The sequence below is a fragment of the Molossus molossus genome, unplaced genomic scaffold (genome assembly GCF_014108415.1).
Source record: "Molossus molossus isolate mMolMol1 unplaced genomic scaffold, mMolMol1.p scaffold_m16_p_3, whole genome shotgun sequence".
NCBI lineage: Eukaryota > Metazoa > Chordata > Mammalia > Chiroptera > Molossidae > Molossus > Molossus molossus.
Window position 1 is genome coordinate 121496549 of NW_023425366.1, and position 22810 is coordinate 121519358.

Consider the following 22810-nt stretch of genomic DNA (forward strand, 5'->3'; position numbering starts at 1 on the left):
CGCCGAGCCTGCCGGGGGGGCGGGGCCCCGCCTCAGGTGCCGCTCACTCCAGCAGCTTTCTTCCGGCCCACTCCGGCCAGGGTAGCCCTTGCAGGTGGGCAGGCCAAGGCCTCAGTTCTTGGGAGGGAGAAAAAGGTCTCGAATTTGGACAGAGGGTGAGCTCAGGCCAAGCGGGAGAGCCAGGCCCAAGGCTGTAGGAGCCTGGAATGACCAGCAGACAATGCCACAGTGCAAAGCCCATGTTTATTTCAACAGTACAGGTAGCAACATAGAAAAGCACTCAGGTGCCAACAAGCACTTTACACATGTTCAGGGTCTTCATGATTTACACAGAGTCCTGAGCCTCCACACAGTGTGAAGGGGCAGAGCCTACCCAGGCATCCTGGCACAGCCCGAGGTTCTCTATTAAACTGGCTTTTCAGCAGAGCCTCTGCTCAGGCCAGGTGCCCAGCAAGACTGGCACAGCACACCTGACCCCAAAGTTCCCACTGCGGCTCAGCAGTCTGTGACCTCCCACACAAAGATCTCGCTGTGGGCCGCCGTGAAGAGCAGGCTGGCAGACGGGGCAAACCTACAGAGCTGTACACCGTCGTCGTGGCCAGCAAAGTCCTGCGAGGCCCCCGACACACAGTCCACCAACCTCAGCACATGCTCTGTGGGCAGAAAGTATGATGTGGGACCTGTGCCCATGTCTGTAGCTCCAGGGCCCAGGGGTTCCCCGGCCCACTCTAGCTCTGTCTCCAGCCAGACACTGGTGCAACATAGAGAACCTGTGCTAAATGGCCTGTCTTCCACACCCACAGCCACCTGTTGCTGAGACCGGGGCAGCAGAACCAAGGAAGAGCCCATCATTGTCAGAAGTGTCTAATAACACGTGGCTTCTAAGGCCCCAAGCTCAGCTGCTGAGTCCCTCTATTCAGTGCTGAATGCTGTACCTGGTACCCCACCTTCAGTGATGAGGAACCTGGTGCAGATGTGAGGGGCAAGTCTCAGTGTGGGGGTACAGGTGAGTCCACTCAGCCCACTCAAGACAGGCTAAGTCCACACCCACCAGTACTCACCAGCGAACCCAATGGCCATGAAGCAGGCCCTGGGGGACAGGCTTAGGGACATGGCAAAAAAAGGCAGTGGGATCTTCTTTATCACCTGTGGGCAGCAAGCATAAGGCAATAAGCAAAGGTTCACACTGCCCAGGACCTTCCCCTCCCAGGGTCACAGGGGGCATGCACGTGCCTGCTTCTGGCAGAGGCTGTAGAAGACCACCTCTGGATCTTGGCCGAGGCCTGCACACACCAGCAGTGTCCTATCCCAGGGACAGAAGGCAGCGAGGGAGGGTGGAGAGCAGTCTGAAGCCTGAGGAAAAGCACAGCTGTGACTGGACGAGCAGGCACTGTCCCCACCTGAGGTGCCACTAGGACTTCTACCTCCATGAGGGTGGGCGCTGGGAAGCTCAGCCAGTCCACGAGCTCACAGCAGTCCTGCAGCCAGTTGGAGGCCCAGATGCTGACCCGCTGGTCTCCGCTGGCAGCCAACCACAGGTCTGTGCCCTTCACCCCGAAGTCGCCATACTGGGGGGTGAGGGGGTTAAGGGCAGGTGAATACCTCCTGCCCCACTTTGCCAGAGCCCCTTCCCTGCTAGCACTCCCCAAACAAAGCCCTGCTTGCCACTTCACCTCCTTGGTCGTGCTCTGGATAGCAGAGATGGGAGCACCCCGGTGGTCACTCAGTACACAGAAGGTCATCCCTGTGTGGGGGCGGCTCACAGCCACAAGTCCATCCTTGTCTCCAGAGAGGATGGTCTGACCTGGGTCAGGCAGAGGCCACATCATCACCCTGTGAGCTCCCAGCCCAAAGGTGTGACCCGGGCCAGGGAGAGGCCATGCCATCACCCTGTGAGTCCTCAGCCCCTCACCGTCTGCAGAGAAGGTGACAGCCGTCAGTGCAGCCAGGTGTGGATGCATCTTGAACTCCATCGAGATCCGGGAGACATTGAAGACACGCAGCGTGCCATCACTGTAACCTGCCGCCATGTGCTGCTGTTCTGGCTGCCCACAAGATGGGGGGCTCCAAGCCAAGCAGAGGCAGCTCTGGGGACCCCCAGTACAGAAACAATCAGCACTCCCCCGAAGAGTGAGATGGGGGCCCAACTCTAAGGCCAAGGACAGACACTGGAGCTGAAAAGATGCAGCTCCCAAAGCCCTTCAGTGGGGAGGCAGGGCCCCATCCCAAGCACACGCCTCCAGCCCCTGGCACCCTGAGTACCTGGTTCAGCACCTGGAACTGGATCACCAGCTCCATGCTGGACAAGGACCACACCCTCACACTCCCATCATCTCCACATGTGGCACAGTGGGACTCACTGGGGCTGAAGACCACCTCATTCACCTGCAGGTAACCAGCCAGCCCTACCTGAGGTCATGTGGCCCTCGGGCAGAAAGAAGTCACAGTGGGACCAGGTCATTCCTATGTCTCCTTCCCAAACCCTCCTGACCATGGCCACCTCTACATGGAGTAAAGAAACCATCCTGAACTCCCCGAGTGCCCCCCACAAGACATGGAAGGAATTCTAACTGTAAGAAGTCCATCTACCATTGAACCTAACCATCCTCTTGCTGGGACACCAGAGAAGTGTTCTGGAAGAACCGAAAATGTGGTGATGGGACAACACATCCCTAGAGAGCTGCAGACTAAAGGTAAAGGCAGCACGAAACACACTCCAGGCCATTCCAGGGGCCTCGCCACTGGTGGTGGTGGAGGTGGTGTGGCTTTTCCTGAGACTGTCATGTGTGCATTGAGGGAGAAAGTAGGCATGTGATTACTGAGAATCAGGATTTCGGGTGTGGGAAAAAGGGAATACAGACACCATACACCAATGAAGGGAAATAAAATGGCCTGGTCCTGCATTTAAACTTCAAATGCAAGTATGAACTCCTGATATCTTTTATCTTTAAAAATAGTAATTTAGTTCCGTGCGGCTGAGAAGTGATGGGTCCCTCCGGAGGGAGCCGCAGAAGGAGCGCCTGGACACTGTTTTCCACATGAGAGGGGAATCACCGATGACCATCAGCTCAGGCCAAGGCTCAGGCCCCAGTGCTCCTACCCTGATGGTGGATAAACGCAATGTGTTCCGTCTGTACCATGGAAGAGCACTTGGCAATCACTGACACGTGCTACAATGCAGATGCACCTGGAGAATATGATGCTCAGTGAGAAACCAGACGGAAGGGACCACACTGCGTGCTCCTGTTTATGTGGAAAGTCCAGAACAGGCAAACCCATAGTTAGTGGTTCTCAGGGAATGGAAGGTGAGTGCTTAGTGGGTATGGGATTTCCTTTTGGGGTGATGAAAACGCTCTAAAATGGACTGAAAATGATCTAAAATGATAGTTGTACAATTCTGTGAATATACTGAAAACCACTGACTTTGAACAGCTGAAGTGCATGGTGTGTAAATTATACCTCAATATAAAACTGTTACCAAAAAACAGAAAAAGCATATAATCCTTACTCCTCTCAAAGTTAATTTCTTTGATGGCTACCATTATCTCCAAATATATAAATACAAATTTAATAAGACATAGAACTCAGTCCGGCCGGTGTGGCTTAGTGGTTGAGCATCGACCCATGTACCAAGAGGTCACCGGTTCGATTCCCAGTCAGGACACATGCCCAGGTTGTGGGCCAGATCCCCAGTGGGGGTGTGCAGGAGGCAGCCAATTGATGTTCTCTCTCATCGATGTTTCTCTCTCTCTCTTCCTCTCCCTTCCTCTCTCTAGAATCAATAAAGAAAAAAAATTAAAAAACAAAAAAGACTTGGAAAGTAAACAATTGACTGTTGCTGGCAGAACCAACCCAATGCTTGGAAACCTGGTCCACAAGGGAGAGACCAGCTATCCCGCTGCTCCTGTCCCAGCTCTGCGTCAGGAAACCCAACACTCACGAGGCCAGTTCTCTGTCCTGGAGACACAGACTGTTGCCACCTGCAACCCCACCAAGGTGACAGGGCACTCAGGACAAGGCAGCACTGAAAGGCAAGCAGCCCCATGTGCTTCTTGGTGGGAGACAGCTCACCAGGAGGAGCTGGGGGCCTGACTGGCCCTGACCGAATTCTGGCCTAGCCTCCAGATTCTCGGATCGCGGGGAACACAGAAACAGAAAGGCAAGTCTAACCCTGGTCTGTGGGAGGCTCAAGGACAATGACCTGGTTTGTCCGTTGAGTAAATTACTAGGGAAAAAAGCAAGAGGGAAGAGGAAGGACCGAGAAGAGGCCAGGCCTGTGGTGCGGACACAAGAGGACACTACATGGACTATGTAAACACAAAATGAGTGTGCAGTTCTAAATGTGCAGAATCCTTATCCAGAGAATCTGAGATGTTTACGCATGAACTAATCCAACAGCTGGGCTTGACTCAGAATGACAACTGGGGGCAGGGAGACAACAGACAGAGGAGAGTGAATGCGGGGCTCCCAGCCCTGTCTCTGTCCAGGTGGAAACCCCCTGGGACACCTTTGACAGAGAGCCAGTGGCCCAGCAGCCTCACCTTGCTTCTGTGGCCGCTGATGAGGCGGGTACTGGTGCCCTCAGCCCAGCTGACATACCAGAGCGTGCCTGCTGTGGTGCCCACTACACCCATGTCCATGCTGTCGTGGAAGACGGCGCTCACAATGGCCCCGTCCAGGGTCAGCTCGCGCTCCATGAACACGGAGCTAGACCTAGGGGAAGCAGTGGGTCCCGAGAGTGGTGGCACAAGAGCACAGGGAGCCTGGTGCTCTGGGATGCAGCCACGTTCTTGAGCTCTGGCCTCACCCCAGCATATCCCAGAGGGCAGGCCAGCTGGCAACAGGCTCGCGGCCCTGGTCAAGGGGCCGGCCTAACGCGGAGGCTCACCTGGCTCCTGAGCCCTTGTGCCTCAGCTCTGGCACGGCTCCCACGGCCCACAGGCGCAGTCGCCTGGTGTTGCTGCCACTGACCAGCCGCGATCCTGAGCACAGCAGCACTCCTAGGAGGCAGAAGGTGACATGAGCTGTTTTCCCAGATGCCCAGGACTCCAGACAGGGTCCTACTGCCCCAGCACTGGGGCTCCCAGAGAGAGGCCAAGCCCTAGCTGAGGGGAGCGCAGGGGCTCCTCAGGCACCCACCGATCTCACCGTCATCCGCCTCCCAGGCCAGGAAGCATCGGCCGACACTCGTGTCCCAGACATAGACCTGGCCGGCATTGGAGCCGCAGTACAGCAGGGACATGGCCCCATAACACAGAGACGTCAGCTCGCCTGCCCCCACCACCTCAGGGATGGGCTCTCGGTGCAACTGAGGGACACAAGGGCAGTGTGGGTCAGTAATGGCCCAGGGCCCAGCCAGATCCCATCCTCCAAAACCGCCTCTGAACCCTGGCACCTGGAGGCTGACGTTGGCGCCACGCTGCTGCAGGAGCCACAAGGTGAGGGCGCCCTGGCCCACACAGGCGAGCTCGCCAGCATCCCAGGGGTTGAAGGCCATGCCATGCACTGGCTCTGGGAGGTGCGTGGAGGAAAGGAGCTCATAGGTGGCCATGCTCCACAGGGCCAGGGTTCGGTCACCGTAGTCCCCTGGGGAGATGCAGGGTGGTCACTCCAGCTGCCCAAGAGTCCCAGGACAGGCAGGGAAGTCCAGAGCCCACTCCCCTCTGCACCCTCCCAGCTGACCTAGTGTGACAAGGAGCCTATCATCCAGTGAGAAAGCCAGGGCTTGCACTGCGGTGCAGTGGTGAGAAAGGAGCTGCTGGCAGGAACCCCCTGGCACATCCCAGATGCGGATCTGGCAGCAGGAGGCGGCGCCACCACATCCCGAGGCAGAGGCCAGGACCTGGCAAGGTGGCATGGGGAAGGGGTAAGTGGGATGGGGACAGTCCCCTGTGCTGCTCTGGAAGCCTACAGGAGCCACACACACGTGCACCACGACCGCGGAGGCAGGACGAGCACCTGGGCACTGTGGCTGAGAGCCAGTGTGGAGATCTCCCCGGAGTGGCCGAGCCAGTGCTGCTGGGAGCCGGAGTGCAGGTCCTCCACCACCACCAGGCAGCCACACGTGTAGGCAAAGAAGCCTGTAGGCAGGGAGGGAGCCCAGAGCTGGTCAGCTGTGGTCCTGTCATCCTCCCTGCCAGTTTCCACAGCCAAGGGTGGGGGGTCACGCTGAGCCTTTTTGGGAAAATGCTCAGAGGACGCACAGAAAACATGGGCTGAAATAATGAGAGGTGTGACAGGGAAACCCCACCTCTTGGCCAAAACACCCTCCATGCCAGTGCCTGCTTGCCCTCCTGGGGTCCGGCCTGAGGGTGGACAGAGCAGGGCCCTGCCTGCATCTCCTGGGCTGTGGCCCTCACCTGTATCCGGCCTCCAGATCACGTTGGCCCGCCCATTCCCGGTGTAGCCCACAACAGCCTTCAGGCGCAGCCACTCGCCCCCAGCGGTGGGGGAGGAGACGTTCTGTGAAGAAGTGGTCCCAGGACGCTTATTACAGCACAGCAGCACCAGGCCATTCCCCCCCCCCCCACCTCGGGCTGTCCCGTCAGGCTGGGGAAAATGGCAGGAGCCTCAGGAGGTGCGTTCTCCTGGAATGGAACAAGTGGCAAGAATGTGGGCCCAAAAGCCTACACATGGGAGCCAACCAGGGATGGTAGCTGGGGGTACAAACAGGGGGGCAGGAGCGGGAGATGTGGGTGGTCCCTGGAATCCAGGGCAGCAAGACCCAGGGGGCTCTCAGGGACAGGACACTCGAGGAGGTGAGAGGGAGCCAGGACCTCTGGGTGGAGGCAGCGTCAGCGTGAAAAGCACAGAGTGCAGGGTGAAATGGTCCCTGTGAGGTGACTACTGTCAAGGCCTGGACTGCCATCAGCTTTGGGAGTGGTCCCGGGGAGATCCCAGAGAACCCATGTATAGGGAGAAGGAACACTCCCAGAAGCCACAGGGCTCTGCCACCTTCACCCCTGAGCCCCTAGGGTGTCAGCCTGTGGCAGAGGCTGTGAGGCCCCCCCCACCACCGACCTTGGCCTCCTGCGGGGAGGCCTTGCAGCGTGCTGTGACGTGCTTATAGGAGTCTGGGCGGGCAGCGGGCAGGGTCCTGGCTCTCCTGGGGTTCCAGGTACCTGGCAAAGAGAAGGAAGAGGCCGCCACAGGAGGTCAAACCACCCTCAACCATTCAGAGACCCCCCCCTCACAAAGTAACCTGGCCCAGGCTGAACAAGAAAAGTACCTAACCCAGCAGACACTCAGGATGAGCCGTATCCCACCGCCCAGCCGGGCAGGGCCCTCAGGCTCATCCACTTGCTCTTTAAGTGATCAGGCCTCATCTCATGGGGTAAACCCCAATCTGAGGCCCACGCGTCTGGTCCGGGTCCAGTCTCGAACATCTCCTCCCTACCTTGTTTACTGGGCTGGCCATGGGGGTGGGGCAGCATGTCGAGGCCCCAAGGGCCCCCTGCAACCCTGCAGGCTCTGTCTCCAGCCCCACAGGCCTCCTTCTGCACCAGCATGGGTGGGCCTGAGGCCTCGCAGAGTCCCTCAGAACTGTGGCTCTCTTCAGAGGGTCCTTCTTCATCTGATGCAGAGAAAGTGCCTGGGGAGGTTGGGGGGCAGTGAAAGGAGGGGACAAAGCCCCTGCACCCTGCCCCTCCCCACAGGCCTGGAGCAGCACCCAAACAGTATGAACATGCTTGCCCAGGTGCTCTGGGACTCCTGGCCTTACCATCACCGCCCTCTGAGGGCCCAGCACAGATGCTCAGCTTGGGTGGTGCCTGGGATGGCACGGGCACCTGCCACCGGGGAAGCTCACTGGTCCTGGACACCACATCCTCTAACTGTCTTGCATTTGGGCCTGGGGATTAAAGAGGCTGGGCTGTGCTTAGGGACCAAGGAAGACAGAACACAGAGAGGGTGTGCCTAGTCCACCACCCTCCATGCACTGGGGCCCTCAGGACAGGAAGCAGCACCGTGCCACTCCCAGTGGCTACAGTGCCAGCACCAGATGTCACCACAGGCCTTCCATTGTGGTGGGACCACTCACCAGCCTCACAGGTTAGGGGGGGAACAGGTGAGCCTCGGACACTGCAGAAACAACAAGAGAGAGTGTCAGGTGGGGAGGGTGCAGCAGGAGCTCTGGCAGACACAGGTCAAGGGCACTTGCCTTCCTGGAGGCGACCTCTCAGGGGAGACCAGGATATCCCAGAGGAAGATGGCATCACCCACGCTGAGGAGATGCTGCTGGTCAGGGGTGAAGGCCACAGCCTGCACAGGCTCTGAGTGGCCGATGTACACCTGGGGGCAGCACATATCATATACAGAGGACCCTGAGGCCTGGCCAAATGGGCAACCACAGAAGAGGCCCTATTGTGGTGTCAGGCCCTACAGGTCATCTTCCACCCTCCCTCTCATCCTGTCTGCACCAATCCACGCCCACCTGCAGCACACACCTGGCAGCTGGGGTCGGACTGCATTAAGTAGTCCCACACCTTGATGGCACGGTCGGCAGCTGTCAGCAGGAAACGAGAATCCCTGCTGAGAGCCAGAGAGGAGCAGGCCACTGGGTGGACACCAGAAAGCTGCAAGAGAACATTCTCATGGGGCAGAAGATCAGAGCACATGAGTCCCCTGAACCAGGGAAACCTCCCTTCTCAAAAATTGTACCTCTCAGGAGGTGGCCCAACACCTCCCCTCCTCAAGGCACTGGAAACACCAAGATGGGAGTCAAGGGGAGGCCAAGCCACCGGCCACGACCCGGGACTCACCTCTCGGACCACGCAGCCCGATGTGGCATCTAGCACCACAACCTTGTTGGATGACGTGGACACCAGCAGGTGGCTAGGGGGTGCTGGACCGAAGCAGACAGCCACAGCCGTGTCCAGGCGGCTGCTGGCCAAGTCCAGGGTGCTGACATCAATCCGCAGCAGCTGGGAAAGAGCAGCACATAACCACCAGCCACAATCTGGGCAGAGCTTATGCTCCCAGAGCCAGGGCACAGGATGCAGGAAGCCTGGGGCAACCCCCAAAGCCTTCCCTGGATGGCCCACCCTGGGCATACACGTCCTCTGTGTCTACAAGTGAGGGCAGCAAGGCCTGGGTCCTCTCTGAAGGGAGCCTGGCCTCCCACTTGCTCCCAACCCATACAGGGCCAAGGAGAGGCCTGCCTCCCCAGGCCTCCAGTCCTGGCAGAACCCAGGGGAGCAATGTGACAGCTAGTCGAGATACCCATGGAGGTCTGCCAGCCAGGCTGGTGCAGCCCCATCCACACTGGACACACAGAGGGTTCTGGCTGACTCACATCATCCAGTGAGGCTGCGTCCATGATGGTCACCGTATACTTAAAGGGACCCGTGAAGGCCAACAGGCGGCTGTCCCCACTGATTGCCAGGGTGTTGGGACTTGGGCGGACATCCCGACACACCACGTTAGCTGCTGGCACCACAGGGACAGATGGTCAGCTAGGTGGGGAGAGGGTTCCCAGAGCAGACAAAACCTTCCCACAACTGCGGGAACCAGCCCAGGGGCCTGGGCATCAGAACACCAAAACACCCAGGGTCCCAGGACTGCCAGAACATGGCTGGGGTTCTCCTGGGCCACGAGTGACCCAAGTGACCCCTAAGTGACCACCTGACTGGCCATGGGTAGGACAGACAACCTTGGTGGGCCAACCTTCTGCCAGCCGGGTGCTCAGGCCATTTACCTCCTTCTGGGGTGGGGCAGGCACAGACCCTCACGGACCTTCTGTTTTGAGGGCTTAGTAGGTCCTAAAACATTGGCCCTGGAAGTCTAGGTAGTGAAGCCACAGAGGCAATTTACTGCTGTCAGTGGACACCAGGCAAGCCCACCCCCATGGGAACAGATGAGGGGAAGGTTGAGGCTGAGGCAGGGCTGGGAACGGAGGCCTGACCTACAACACGAAGGACCCGGCAGCAGGTGGCAGCACAGTGGTACTGGGCCAGGGTACCCTGAGAGCAGGCACTGAACAAGAGGCTGCCATCAGGGCTGGTGACCAGGCCGGTGATGGCTCCTCGGTGACACCTGCCCAAACAGGGATACCCGCTGCTTTGAGCTGTACCATCTCTGACCTCCCACAGCTAGGCCTGGCTGAATCCCCAAGGGGCAACGGAGCACAGGAGCTTCCTGTAGACAGTCCTCCCCTACTCTGCCCAGCTACCCACATACCCCAGGGGACGCCACAAGATTCCACCACAGGCATCTGTGGGGCTAGGGGCCAGCTGGGCACCCACCTGTGTTCCACCAGGACCTTGGGGGCCTCCAGGCTGAAGGAGTGGATGGCTCCACTGCTGAAGCCACAGAAGAAGACCGGCTGCGTGGGATGGAAGGCAACTGCACACGGGGCTTCCTCAGGTGACGTGAGGTCATAGAGCTGGAGGGCGGGGCCACGTGAGGGCAGGCACAGTGGTAGCTGCCCACTGGCCAGGAGAACCTGAGAGCTAGTCTCTCTTCCGGTGGCCTGATCCTGAGGGTCCCCAATACAGACCACAGGGCAAAGTGTGCCAAAGGCCATCTCCTTCCCCCACCAGCCTGGGCTCTGCCCCCCCCAGGCCTCAGTGTAGCTTGTGGCCCTCCAGTCTTTCCCTCCTGCCTGCACCCTACCTGCTGCAGGGTCGCCAGATCCCAGACTCGGACAGTGTGGTCCCGGGATACAGTGGCCAGCTGCCCTCGGTTGCACTCAGTGGCGAGGGCCAGCACCAGGGCGGTGTGGGAGCGTACCAGCATGCTATACTCTCGGGACGGTATGTCCAGGAAGCCCAGGTGGCCCGAGGAGGTGGTGGACAGCACACGCAGGCCATCGGGGCTGAGTTGCACTGAGCTGATGGGGCCCTCATGCTCTGCAGGCAGGGTGGGTGGGTGACCTCCCAGGCAGGGTGGGCATGGCAGCAGGGCAGGCTGGCCACATCTAGGTTGCACCTTCCTCCCAGCTCCCCAGGACACAGACTCATTTCCTTGCTGCCCAGAGCCCCATCTTCCTGTGGACAGGGACAGGCAGCTCCCCCATGGCCACGCACTCCTGAGCTCAGCAATGGTGGACAACCAGGGTCAGGATGAAGCCCCTCAGAGTCCTGTGACTGACATCCAGCCCAGGAGTGGACCGTGATGGTGAGGCGATGTCTTTCCCCTACCTGCCTCCAGGAGCTCAGAGGAGAAGTCCAGGGGCCAGAGGCGCAGGTAGCCGTCCTCTGAGCCCACAGCACACTCAGCCTGGGAGACACTGAGGCTGCTGATGGCGATGCCGGGGCCTGGGGGGCAGGCAGGGTCAGCAGAAGCATCAGGGCCGCCCTTCCCACACAGCAAGGCTACTTACCGGAGCTGGAGGCCTGCTTCTGTAGAAGAGGGCCGCTGGGAGTCTGTGTGGACAGGAGACGGCGAACGTGACGCACAGCCATGCGCTGATGGTCAATCTCCAAGATGTGACCACTACGGCTGCAAATATAGCTGCCAGGGAAGGCAACAGGTGAGGGCCAAAGGGACAGACCGAGTGACACCTGGCTAGTTAGAGGAGGAGGACAGTACTCACAGTGTGCGACTGTCCTGGGTCTTCCCGAAGGCCAGGTCAGTGAACTCTAGTGCGTGGTACTCCCCCAGGTCCACAGGGCAGGAGCGCAGGCCCCCACCTCGGAGCCGCCATAGTCGCACACTGCCCCGCCCACAGGACGCCATCCTGCAAAGGGGTATGAGGGTGTTATCCAATCCCTATAAGGAGATGAGACTGCTGTGGACAGGGGCCCTAAACCAGGAAAGGGAGACAGGCTCAGTGGTTTGGTCCCCACTCAGGTCCGTGTACTGGGCCCCCATCCCAGCACTGCAGGTGGGCAGGAAGCCCAGTTACCTGGTTTCATTAAAAAAGGCAATCTCAAAAGCCTGGATGTCAACGTCGGTGTTTGCCTTTGCGAGAATGACAGCCTCACCACCGCGCCCCACCTGGTCAGTGCCCCAGGCCACCACCATCTGCAACAAGCCCCTGCTGAGCCCCGGCTGCGCCAGCCTGCCCTCTGGGCCTCCACTAGGCTCTCAACTCCCGTGAGAGTCTGCCTGAGCACTCGGTTGGTGAGGGGGTAGGGAGGGCAGCCCCTACTGCCTAGAGGGGCCTACATTTGCCCAGCCCAGCTTCAGACATAGAACCCAGCTGCCCTATGACTCCAGAACACACCACCAAAGAAAGTGAGGTGAGTTATTTAAATGTTGGCTCCATCCACAAGGGGTGTAAGACGCCAGATACTGCAGTGTGTGGGAGGCAGGGGCCTCCTGGGAGGGCCAGGGAAAGGCTAGCACGAGAAGGTTTCTTCCTAAGTGATTTGGACGGTGCCCCGCCCCCTCAGCCGGCTGTTACCGTCTTCCCGTGATGGTCCTTGCCAATGCAGCAGAGCAGTGTCCCGCTATCAGAAAAGCTATGGATGTGGAAGAGACCGTCAGTGTCACCAGGGCTGGCCCCACCCACCTCAGAGGACCCTTACCCACCTGAGGGAGCAGACAGTGTGGACAGGGCTCCGGAACAGGGATAGGCAGCTCCTGGTCTGGAAGTCCCAGAGACGCAGCATGCTGGGGGGTCGTGCCTGGGCTGAGGCCAGCAGAGAGTTGCTCCCATCCAACGCCAGGGCAGAGACCTAGGGAGGTGGCAGGTTGAGGGAAGCTGTGCGGCCTGCAGATGCAAGCCACCCCTGGGCCAGGAGGTGCCCACCTTGTCAGTGTGGCCGAGGAAGAAGCATTGCTCCCGGGTGTCAATGCACAGGACCACGATGACCGCGTGGCAGGGGTACACGATAGCAGCCCCATCCTTGGTCCACAGAGCCTGTGCATGAGGGCAAGAGGCTGAAGTGACAGGCTGGCTGGCCTCGTCTCTCCACCCTGGCATACCCTTCCCCATGTAATGTGCACAGGAATCAACGGGATGCACATACCAAAAGAGAGTCCTGTCTGCAATACAAGAAACTTTGGAGTGCCCTGCCTGGTGTGGCTCAGTGGTTGGAGCATCAGGCCACACACAGAGGGGTCACAAGTTCAATTCCCAGTCAAGGGTACATACCCAGTCGAGGTCGTGTGGGAGGCAACCCAATATCTCTTACACATTAATGTTTCTCTCTTTCTCTCTTTCTCTCCCCCTCCCTCCCTCCCTCCCTCCCTCCCACTCCCTCTAAAACTCAATGGAAAAAAATATCCTTAGGTAAGAATGAACAAAAAAGAAACTGTGGAGTTCAGGCAATGAACGACCAGAGAACACAAAGGCTTGGAGCTGGCATCCAGAAGGGCCTGGCAAGCCCTGGGCCTCGTCTCCATTGTTCCGTACCCCACTCCCAGGGACCCACAAGCCATGCCCACACTGGCCCCCACACAGCTACGTCAAAGCTTTAAAGGGTGAGAACTCATGGGTCTCTGGAAGCTCAAACCCTTAGACCAACACTGACCCAGCCAGCACTCGTGAGAACAAAGGGAGGCTTGCGAGTGAAGGTCACTAAGAAAGCACCGAGTCACAGTTCAGATGTGAGCAGGAATAGGCATCCATAGAGCAACCTCAGGGGATACAGGGCCTTTCCATTGTCTCCCTCTGTGTAACACTTGTCTGACCCAAAAGGAGCATGGGACTCCTCACCCATTTGGTGCTGTGGCCCCCAAAGCCAATGACTCTCTTGAGCCTCAGAATAGGATCTGGCAGGAAACTCTGAAACAGGCAAATTCACTGTGAGACCTCAGAAGGCAAGACCTCATCCAGCCAGGGCTACCCAGCTGGGCTGATTCCTGTCTCCCAAGAAGCTGCTTAGTCCTGGGTGCTTTATGTTGGCTGCTCTGTGGCAGGAAGCCAGGACTCTGGCCACAATGCCAGACCTCCAGGGACCCCAGGTGCCTCCCCTGAGGTGCCCACAGACCACCTAGGGCTGGGCCTTGGGAGCTGAGCACCAGACCCTCCTTACTCTTTGTTGAAAGGGATTTTTGCCCAAAGCTGCTTTCTGCCTGCTCTGCTTTCTGCCAGGGGGCTGGATGAGAAGGGACCCTCAGAGGCCTATCTGCCCCATGCATGGCTCGTGGTGGGCAAAGGCCCCATAGCCCCCCACCCACTCATCTCTATGGCCTGGCCCATCCCTGCCTCCCTCAAGACATGCACTCACCTTGTGCTTCGCTACATCCTCTGGGGCTGCGGGCACCACAGCCAACTTACGAACAGACCCCTGAAGGCCACTGCCAGCAGCATGCTTGTCAGTGGCCTTTGAGCTGGCCAAAGGCTCTTGTCTGTCGCCCCTGGGGCCACTCACAATGGAAACTTCTGAGTACTCACAGGACAGGCCATCCTCTGGAAGGAGCCCTGAGGGGGCCTGGCAGGACTGTGGGGGCACAGTGTTCGTCAGACCCTGGGGCTACCTCTCATAGCCCCATCTCTGACAGCACAGGCACTCACAGCTGTGGGGCCAAGCATCTGAACCACAGGGGACACGCTGTCCTGTCTGGACATGCTGAAGGCCACTGGGCGAGGGAGAAGCTGTGGCACGTGCCTTAGGAAGACTGCAACGAAGCAAAGGGCCACAGAACCCACTGAGCAGAGTACAGAGGCCCGAGGACATGGGCGAAGGCAGCAGGCAGGGCAGCAGTGAGAAGCTGCCTGGACGACTGCAGCCCACCACTGCACCCAGGCCCCGCCCCCCTCCCAGCTGGAGAGCTTGAGGCCCCCAGGTACCTTGCATAAAGCCTCCCAGTGACTAACCTCCAGGCTAGTCCGGACCCCTGCAGGCACTGCACCTCTGAGTTCACCACCCCAGACACAGTGCCAGGACCCCATTCCCCGCCGAGCTCTGCACGTCCCACAGGCCCACCTGCCTCAGGAGGGGAACAGTTCCTCTGAACCAGTTCGGAGGGCGCTGCTGGGCTGCCGCTTGGAAACCTCAGTGGGGCAGAGGGAGAATCAGAGTAGGGGCCACCCTGCCCTCCCCCGCCAACCTCCCTGGGATAGGCAGAACTGCTCACCGGATGTGGAGGTAGTGGTCGTGCCACCTCTCCCCCTTTGGCACTGGAAATGCCATTTCTCGAGGTATGGGGGTAACAGGCAGCTTTGCCTGCCGGGCCTCGGCGACAGTGACAGCTACAAAGAGCAGAGTTGCTCCAGGTCCAGGGAAGCCCATCCAGCAACCTCTCCCAGCCCAGGCGAGACCCAGCACCAGGCATCTGCAGAGTATCGCCCAACCACCTGCCCAGCCACCATGTCCCCCAGTGTCTCAGGAGCTAGGGGCTCAAAGACAGCATGACAAGGGCACCTTCATCAAGGGCCAAGGCCTCTCCTGGGTGGAGAATCTGGGGGAAGGGGTGGGGTTAGAGCAGCCCAGCTGTAGGCTGAGCTCAGGATGTGGGTTGCAGCCCTCACCTGGGTTGAAGCACAGATCGCTAGTGTAGAGGCTTTGGACCAGCAGGCTGGCACACAGCCGGACACTCTTGAGGTGGCTGTAGCGCCGGTTCAGGTAGACAAGGAGGATGTCCTGCAGGTCCAGCTGCAGGCAGGTCCAGCGGGCAGCAGGGGGAGCCACACCTGCCAGGTCTGCAGGAGGCAAACCAAGGTCAGTGCCCATCTTCTCACCAGCCAGCCCACAATGCTTTCTACCCTTAGACTGCACCCATTCTCACAGCCAAAATCATGTCCTCCCCCACCCAGGCTGCCCAACTCCAGGCCACAAAGGAGCCTGACTGGGCCTGCCCTACTTGGCTGTCTGCCCTCAGACTGCCTTCCATTGGCCTATCCCTGTCCCACTCATGCCCCATCTCTGTGTCACCTTTCCTGGATGTCCCAGTCTCACAAATAAAGGGGAATTGAAGCCATGTGGCTGTAGACTTGAACTCCTTGAAGAGGTTGGAAAGGGACACACGGATGACCTGGCTGTCCTGTGGTGACAAAGGGTGGATATAAGGAGACAAGAAGGGGTACCAAGAGATGTACAGGCCCCACCAGACCCTGCTCCTGAGCTCAGCACCTCGGTAGCCAAGTCCAGATGGATGACAAAGTGCTTGTTGGACAGGGGTCGGAAAAGCAAGTACAGGTATCGTCCTGTCAGCCTCAGGGACTGGGTGCTGGTTTTAGGGAGCTGGATGTAATTGCTGGCAGAGACAGAGCCACGAACACGATACACAGTGCACTTTAGGGTCTTGTCCTGTAGAGATGGGAGTCAGTGTCCCCCCCAGAGCCAGGGAGCTCCAGGAGAGATGCCGCCCGCAGGACCCTCCAGTGGTGGGGCTGTGTACCAGGGAGAGAAGAGGACCCCGCCCATCCTGCTGCCAGGTCTCCAAGCCCACTTACCATCACTGTGGCCACGTCGCCCTCCTTAGTGGACCGTTTCCACTCATCCACCTTGAAATGTCTGAAGACGTTGATGAAGGGGTGCTGCCACACTGGGGAGACAGGGAGGTGGGACCTGCCCCCATGTGCCAGACCCAACGAGGGGCCGGGAACTGGGTTTGCGCACTCCCCAACAGTGACAGCAATCAAAGCGCGCCGGCTGGGTTTGGGCCCATGCTCGGCACCAACCCGCCCGAGGGCCTGCGATTCGGAGCCAGGCCGCAGGCCCAATGCGCGCCGGCCGCCGGATCCCCGAGACCGGTCGTCCCCCAGACCTCGGACCCCCACCCCGGCTCCGCCAGCCGCGAACCTACCTCGCGCCATGGCGCAGCCACTCGCACTTCCCGCCTCGGCCGCCGCGCACTCCACGCAGGGCACGCAGCGCGCCTAGCAACAGCCGCCTGGCAACGGCGTCACTTCCGCCTTCTGGACGGCGAGGCCACGTGACCCCACCGCCGGGCTGCAACCCCCGACCTTAGCGTTGTTGCATTCGCAGTCCCAGTCTCTTGGGGGATTCCCCAAGACCCAGCCCAGCTAGCTTCGGCCACCCCTCCGCTGTCCCACGGGCGGGGACCTTCATCTCCAGATTCCTGTGACCACTCTCAAGCCAGAACCCAACAGAGGGGCTCTAGCACGACCAGCTAGGGGATCCAGGGAGGTTCCTGACTCTTTCTGGGTTCCATCTCTATATCCGGAATGAGATGCACCCCCACGGGCTTTCCACACCCTTTGACAGCCCAGCCCTCTGGAGGGAGTGAGCCCATTTGGATACTCCACTTCATCCTGTCTGCTAGGAGCTGTCACCCTCCCAAAAAAGCTAAGCAGTGTCCCACAAACCCTGAGGGCTGAGCAACCCCAGAACCCACCATCATCCTCCAGGGACTCCCCCAGAACCTGTGGGACACCTTCATCCAATGTTCTACACCAAGTCTGGGAGACAGGACCAGTGTTCCTGAGACCTTGCCCCAAATCCTGGGACTCTGGGACCCTATTCCAGGGCCAGTTGCATAATACAAGCTGGGCTCAGGCACCTACCAACACCAACAGGGAGAGGAAGCAGGAGTGGGTGTCAGGTGAGGCAGGGTGAGGTACACCAACTATAAGGAAGATGAGCTGGCCCCAGCACCTCTGTCAGGGCACATAAGGGTGCCCTGGCCGGTTTGGCTCAGCGGTTAGAGTGTGGGCCTGCGGTCGGGAGGAGGACACAGAAGGGGAGCTAGGCAAGGAGCTGAGAGAACCCTTCCCACACACACCAAATAAAGTCCACTCTGAAAATGCAGTTTCTTAACTTTATTAGCCTGGAGCTCTGCCATGCCAGCCCCAGGGGCTGGTCCCCAGGCACAGTGAGCAGGATTGAGGTCAGACAGTTTCAGCCCCTGGCCCCTGGCAGCCTGGCACAGCTGGGCCAAGAGGTCAGAAGGTACAAAAGTCCAAATGCTGGCACTTCAGGTGTGGCCGGCATCCAGCCTGGCCCAAGGGGAAACACGACCTGCTGCAGTGGGTATACAAGGTGCCATGGTCCTCTCCTAGCAGAGGGTCTGCCATGGGACAGGGCCAGGTCTGTGCAGGCAGCATTCATTCCAAGGCGGCGGCTAGGAGCAGTTAGTGATTCTGGCCAGGAACTGCTGTGCCCACCACTCATCCAGGTCGATGGGCACAAAGTCTGTAGGCAGAGCAGAAGACTGGGCAGTGATGTTGCCTCCCAACCTATCAGCACCTCTACCCTCAGGCTGACCACAAGCCCCTCAACCCAGACCTCAAATGTGGCAGGCAACTGTGAAGATGTAGGCCAGCTGTCCCCTCCACTATCCCCAGGGGCTAGAACCTGGCAGGGCCCAGGTCAGGATAGGAGGGAGTAGAGGGGACTCCCTGAGGGTAGGGGAGGGCTCACTCTGCAGCCTGGGGTTGGGGGTCCTCTCCACATACTGCACAGGCCTCGGACTGCTCTCTCCAGCTGGGCCACCACCCAGCTGCTGCTCCACTTGCTGCCAGGCTGTAGAGAGAGAACAGTCAGGCTGAACCAGTCCCCTGGCACCTTGTCTTCCCCACAGAGTGGTGGCCACTCTGGACCACAGCCCAGAGTGGGAGTGGGCAGCCTGCTGGACAGTCACAGGACAAAACAGGCTGAGAGCCCAGGAAGAACCCAGCCCGCTGGCAGCTTTGAGTCAGGTTACAGTGGGGAAGAGGACCAGTGGCCCAGGCATACCCCTGGGCCTCCAAACTACCTTCGGACACAAAGCGGACGTTCTCCTCGTGGGCCTGCGTGTAGGTCTCCTGGGTCGCCTCGATGGATGGAGATGTGGTAGGGGGCCGTCGGCCATTCACTCGATTGAACACGAGCCTTGGCCCTGGACTGTGGGAAGAGGAAGGAGATGGTTGGTGACTGTCCCAAGCTTAGGTGCTGCCTGGCAGAGTTCCTGGAGCAGGCTCAGGTCACACCTACTGCCCCTAGGCCAGGCCCAGCTTCAGCCCTTCCCTGAACAGAAGTCTTCTTATAGCTGGTGGCCAAGGTCTCTCTCCAGCAGGCCTGAGTCCCCAGCAGTTCAGCTCACACCTGCAGCCCCTGCCCTGAGGCACACCTGTGTCCCAGTTCTCCAGAAGGGCTCCATGCTCAAGGCACACAGGTACCCCTCCAAGGATCTCTCAGGCACCCCCTGCCACCTGCCTCCCACCTCCCCTAGACTGACCAGGCCTCCAACAGCCCAGGTTCTGACTGGAGCTGTGACCAGGTCACTCTGTCCCAACCCACCTGCCAAGCACAGTTCTTGGCCATCTTCTCCCCACAGAAACCTCCATCTTGACAATGCCCCAGTGTGGGAAGGACCCAAACAAGAGCCCAGTGGCCTCTGCTCCAGGCCCAGTGGGGATGAGCCCAAGGGATAGTACCCAGTATGGTGTGGGCCATTCTTTTGGGGGAGGGTGTGACTGCGGCCCTGGCCCATCCCTGCAGACCCCAGACAAGGGCAAGGCTCTTGTCCACAGGGTGGGAATGCTGAATGAAGAGATGGCCCCGGGGGCTGGAGCTCAGCCCAGTGGGTATGCTATGTCCAGGGGGCAACTGGGCCCATCCTGGCCAGCTGGACCCAGGGCAGTGATGGGCCGTGGAGGGAGCCGGGCCGCACCTAAAGCAGGAGGTGGGAGCCGGGAGTCCTGGGCTGCACGTGCCACTCCGCCAGGCACTCGCCTGCTCGCCATCCTGGGCTCAGGTGCCCCACCGCTGCTCGGACTTCCTCCTCAGCCGAGAGGGGCACTAAAATAAAGAGGAGTGTCTTGAGGGGCACCAGTCCTGCCAGTTCTGGGCTGCAGGGAATCTACAGGGGCAGGGCTCCTCTCAGTCTGAGCTGCAAAAACCAGAGGGCGTGGCTTGGACAGCCCTTGCCTCTCTCTCTCTTTCTCTCTCTTTCTCTCTCTCTCTGTCACACACACACACACACACACACACACGGCTGCAAACTTTCTTGGAAGTTTGCAGACTGGACACTGAAGAAGGGGAAAAAAAAAGGTAATTGTAGCCTTAGACTTCAAATCACAGAAACCAAGGTGGTGGCTAGCACCTACCTGCCCCTCCAGCCTGGCCACCCTGTCCTCTGCAGGCAGTTAGTGTGGTTACATAAGCCAACACACAGGCCCCCTGGGGGAAAAGGCATAGGCTCCCATGTGCTCCTGTGGACGAAGGTCACCCTGTGCCTGTTCCCAGGGATACTGCCAACAGGCAAGCTCCAGCCCACAGCACCCAAGTCCCTGCTTAGCACCAACATGGACATCCTCTCACCTAATCCCTTCCAAGACCCCCAAGGTAGACCATCCCTGGTTTTCAGCCCAGGAACCTGAGCCTCTAGGGAAGTGACCAGTCCAAGGTCACATGCTGAGTGGGTAGCAGCATCAGGACTTAACTGCACATCTACCTGACCCCAAAGCCCACACTCAGTACAGGTCCCAAACCCCCTCCCCCACCAGCTTGATTGTTTGTTTGCCCCAGATCTCTGGTGGTCACATGCCCCCATTTTATCTTCTCCCCAACAGTTGATACAGCCTCCATTGATCTGATTCTCTCTCCTGACTCTCTGGCTAAGAGGAAGAGCTTGACAGAGGTAGAACTATGTGGCCTGTTTACCACCACGGGCAGCACCCAGACCTATGAACAGCTAGAACCCAAGCCAGTCCATTTAGCGGGTCAGATGTGAGCCTCTGCAGGGCACTAGGCCTACAGGGTGGATGCAACAGTGAGGCAGACACCCCCTCCCTCTTGGGCAAGTCAGGGCGAGGGAGAGGGATAGGGAGTAGTGAAAAGGCTCTGCAGAGGAAAAAAGCAGGGGAGGTGGGCAGGAAGTTAGGGTGGAGTTATTAGAGAGTGGTCCCCTGAGAAGGTACAGGAGTGGAAGTGAGGGCTCTTCCATGTGGAGAACAGCTGGCTGTCTGGCTTCCCAATGGGGGCTCTTTAAGGCCACAGGGACTAGGAGGGGGCAGCTCAGGGGAGGGGAAGTGACCTAGGAGGGAAGGGCACACTCTTCTTGCTCATCAGCACACTCTCTTCCTGCTCATCCCTCTGCACCCTGTGTGGGCAGCCCAGAACGCCCAGCTCCCTCAGGCCCAGCTTGTCTGAATCCTAGTGACCTGGGACCTGGCAGACTTCATGTGCCTGGCTGGCTCAGGGCATGCTGAAGACGGAGGTGAGGCCTCCTGGGAGTTTTAAGGGCTCTATACTGTCTTTCCCACATTCTTCCCCAGCAGGGGTGACATGGAGAAGAAGGCATTGAGTTTCTCCAGGTAAGAGGGTAGGAAGCACCGTGGGCCATTCCAGTCCCAAGCTACCTGACTGGGTGATGACCAACCATAGCTACACACCTATGCCTAATTTCTTCCCTTGGGAGGTAAGGTGGATGTGAAGACCAAGGTCCAGGTGACAAGGCAGTGTCACAACACAGCCAGGGTCCCAAGGAGCAGCCCTAAAGGCCTGCTCACTTCCCTCCCCAGGAGGCACCTGTGGTTGGCCTAGAACATTTTCCTCACTAGGATAGAGCCCAAAAGTGTCAATATGCCCCCAGCAGAAGACCCCTAGAAAGAAACTCAGTCCAGAAGGGTCCCCACAGGATGCCCCTGCATGTGGCATTTGAGGCCTGTAACCAAAGGAAAGGGGCAGGCTGAGGGACAACCCCCACCCCTACACACACACACACACACACACACACACACACACACACACACACACACACACGAGACCTCTTGGCCAACCTTGGAGGCTGTTGGTCCTCAACTTGGAAAGTCCCTCTTACCAGCACCCTCCCAGGCCCTCCTCAGCACTGCCTCTGGGGGCCCTGAGTCTGCTGTCCCACCCACAGCATAGGCCAGGAGCCCTCAGCCTGTGTGGGCCTAGACCAAAGCCAAAAGCCAAGCAGTGCATTGACTACCTGAAGCCAAGGCCAGGGGAACTTGAGCCAAGTAAAAGGTTCAGTTTGGGGGAGGGGAATCTGACCTCCAGGTCATGGCTGGCCTCAGGCTCTTGGCACCAGCAAAACTGCTGGTCGGAAGAGCAAAAACTGCAGGCTCCAGAGTGCCCTGAGTATCTGCGGGGGTGCCTCCAGGGCTCAGCCAGGGTGTTTGGGGTGAAGCTCAGAGGGGGGCAGTAGCAAGACAGGGCCAGGGAGAACCACGAACACCTCTCCCACAGCGAGCACTGCAAGCATGAAGCTGGCAGCTGGAGACAGGGTCCCTGAGGGCCAGCGCCCTGAGGCATCCTGCACCCGCAGGGTCCCGAGAAGCCCGCCTTAAACCTTGGCCTCTGAAGCCCAAGGTCGCCCAGACATTTCACTCAGAGACGCCTGGAACTCCTCCGACCTTGGAGCTGGTCGGCTTTCCTCCGGGGTCCCACGGGGCCCGGAGTGGGGTGTCTAGCACATTGGGCCCAGGCCCCTCCGACCCAGCTGGGTGCCAGGTGAGGCAGAATTAAGGTGCGGGAACCAGAGCGGCCCAGCGGGCGGGGCGGGCGCGGGTAGGGTCGGCGCGCCACGCCCCTCCGCGCCCGCCCACCCGGAGCACGTGTCGCAGGCTCTGCTAACCTTTCCCCAAGGTCACCCTCCAGGCCCCACGGCGGCCGGCGGGGGAGGGGAGGGCCAGGCTCGGGCCGGGGCCCCGGGCGTCTTACCTCAATAGGGGCCAGGGTCCTGGAGGCTGCGACCGCGGGGGCGGCGGAGTGGGCGGCGCGGGCTGCCGGCATTTCAGGAGCTCGCCGAGCCTGCTCTCCACTTGCTGCTGTGTGGGCCCTGCGGGTACAGGGAGGGCGCGTCAGCCGCCGCGGCGCCTGGACCTGGGACCGTCCAGGCGCGCGGACCCCTACCCGGCCCTGCCTGCCACCCGCCTCTGCGCACCTGTGCGGCGCTGCGCGACCAGCTTGCTGGGCCCCTTGGTGATAGTGTACATGGTGCGGAGGGCCGCCCGGCGCGATGCTCGGACGCACGCCCTCGCCTCCCCGGCCCGCGGGCAGGTCCC

The 22810-nt window shown here is 59.6% G+C and overlaps 2 protein-coding genes across 3 annotated transcripts; both read right to left on the bottom strand.

Annotated features, from left to right (window-relative positions):
* Window positions 1-64: 64 nt before the first annotated feature.
* WDR90 (WD repeat domain 90) lies at window positions 65-16682 on the bottom strand. Its single transcript, XM_036278871.1, has 41 exons — window positions 16639-16682; window positions 16286-16377; window positions 15963-16139; window positions 15765-15873; window positions 15362-15532; window positions 14968-15082; window positions 14817-14884; window positions 14405-14508; window positions 14118-14330; window positions 13604-13672; window positions 12695-12805; window positions 12475-12620; window positions 12347-12404; window positions 11846-11964; window positions 11534-11677; window positions 11321-11451; window positions 11139-11255; window positions 10612-10847; window positions 10242-10381; window positions 9902-10032; window positions 9293-9423; window positions 8760-8921; window positions 8445-8573; window positions 8159-8289; window positions 8039-8079; window positions 7721-7849; window positions 7397-7591; window positions 7021-7121; window positions 6360-6462; window positions 5959-6080; window positions 5683-5842; window positions 5396-5586; window positions 5140-5308; window positions 4889-5000; window positions 4542-4713; window positions 2263-2385; window positions 1674-2087; window positions 1425-1568; window positions 1234-1353; window positions 1062-1146; window positions 65-653 (listed from the first exon to the last, which is right to left on the bottom strand). The coding sequence occupies exons 1-41, from the start codon at window positions 16646-16648 to the stop codon at window positions 496-498; spliced, it is 5553 nt and encodes a 1850-aa protein (XP_036134764.1). The 5' UTR covers window positions 16649-16682; the 3' UTR covers window positions 65-495.
* A 917-nt stretch (window positions 16683-17599) lies between these two features.
* MCRIP2 (MAPK regulated corepressor interacting protein 2) lies at window positions 17600-22810 on the bottom strand. 2 transcript variants are annotated; one of them, XM_036280398.1, is made up of 5 exons: window positions 22690-22810; window positions 22467-22584; window positions 18550-18677; window positions 18251-18317; window positions 17600-17987 (listed from the first exon to the last, which is right to left on the bottom strand). In XM_036280398.1, the coding sequence occupies exons 1-5, from the start codon at window positions 22739-22741 to the stop codon at window positions 17963-17965; spliced, it is 390 nt and encodes a 129-aa protein (XP_036136291.1). In that variant the 5' UTR covers window positions 22742-22810; the 3' UTR covers window positions 17600-17962. The 2 variants fall into 2 exon arrangements, with proteins under 2 accessions (XP_036136291.1, XP_036136290.1); XM_036280397.1 differs by having other exon boundaries at window positions 18216-18317.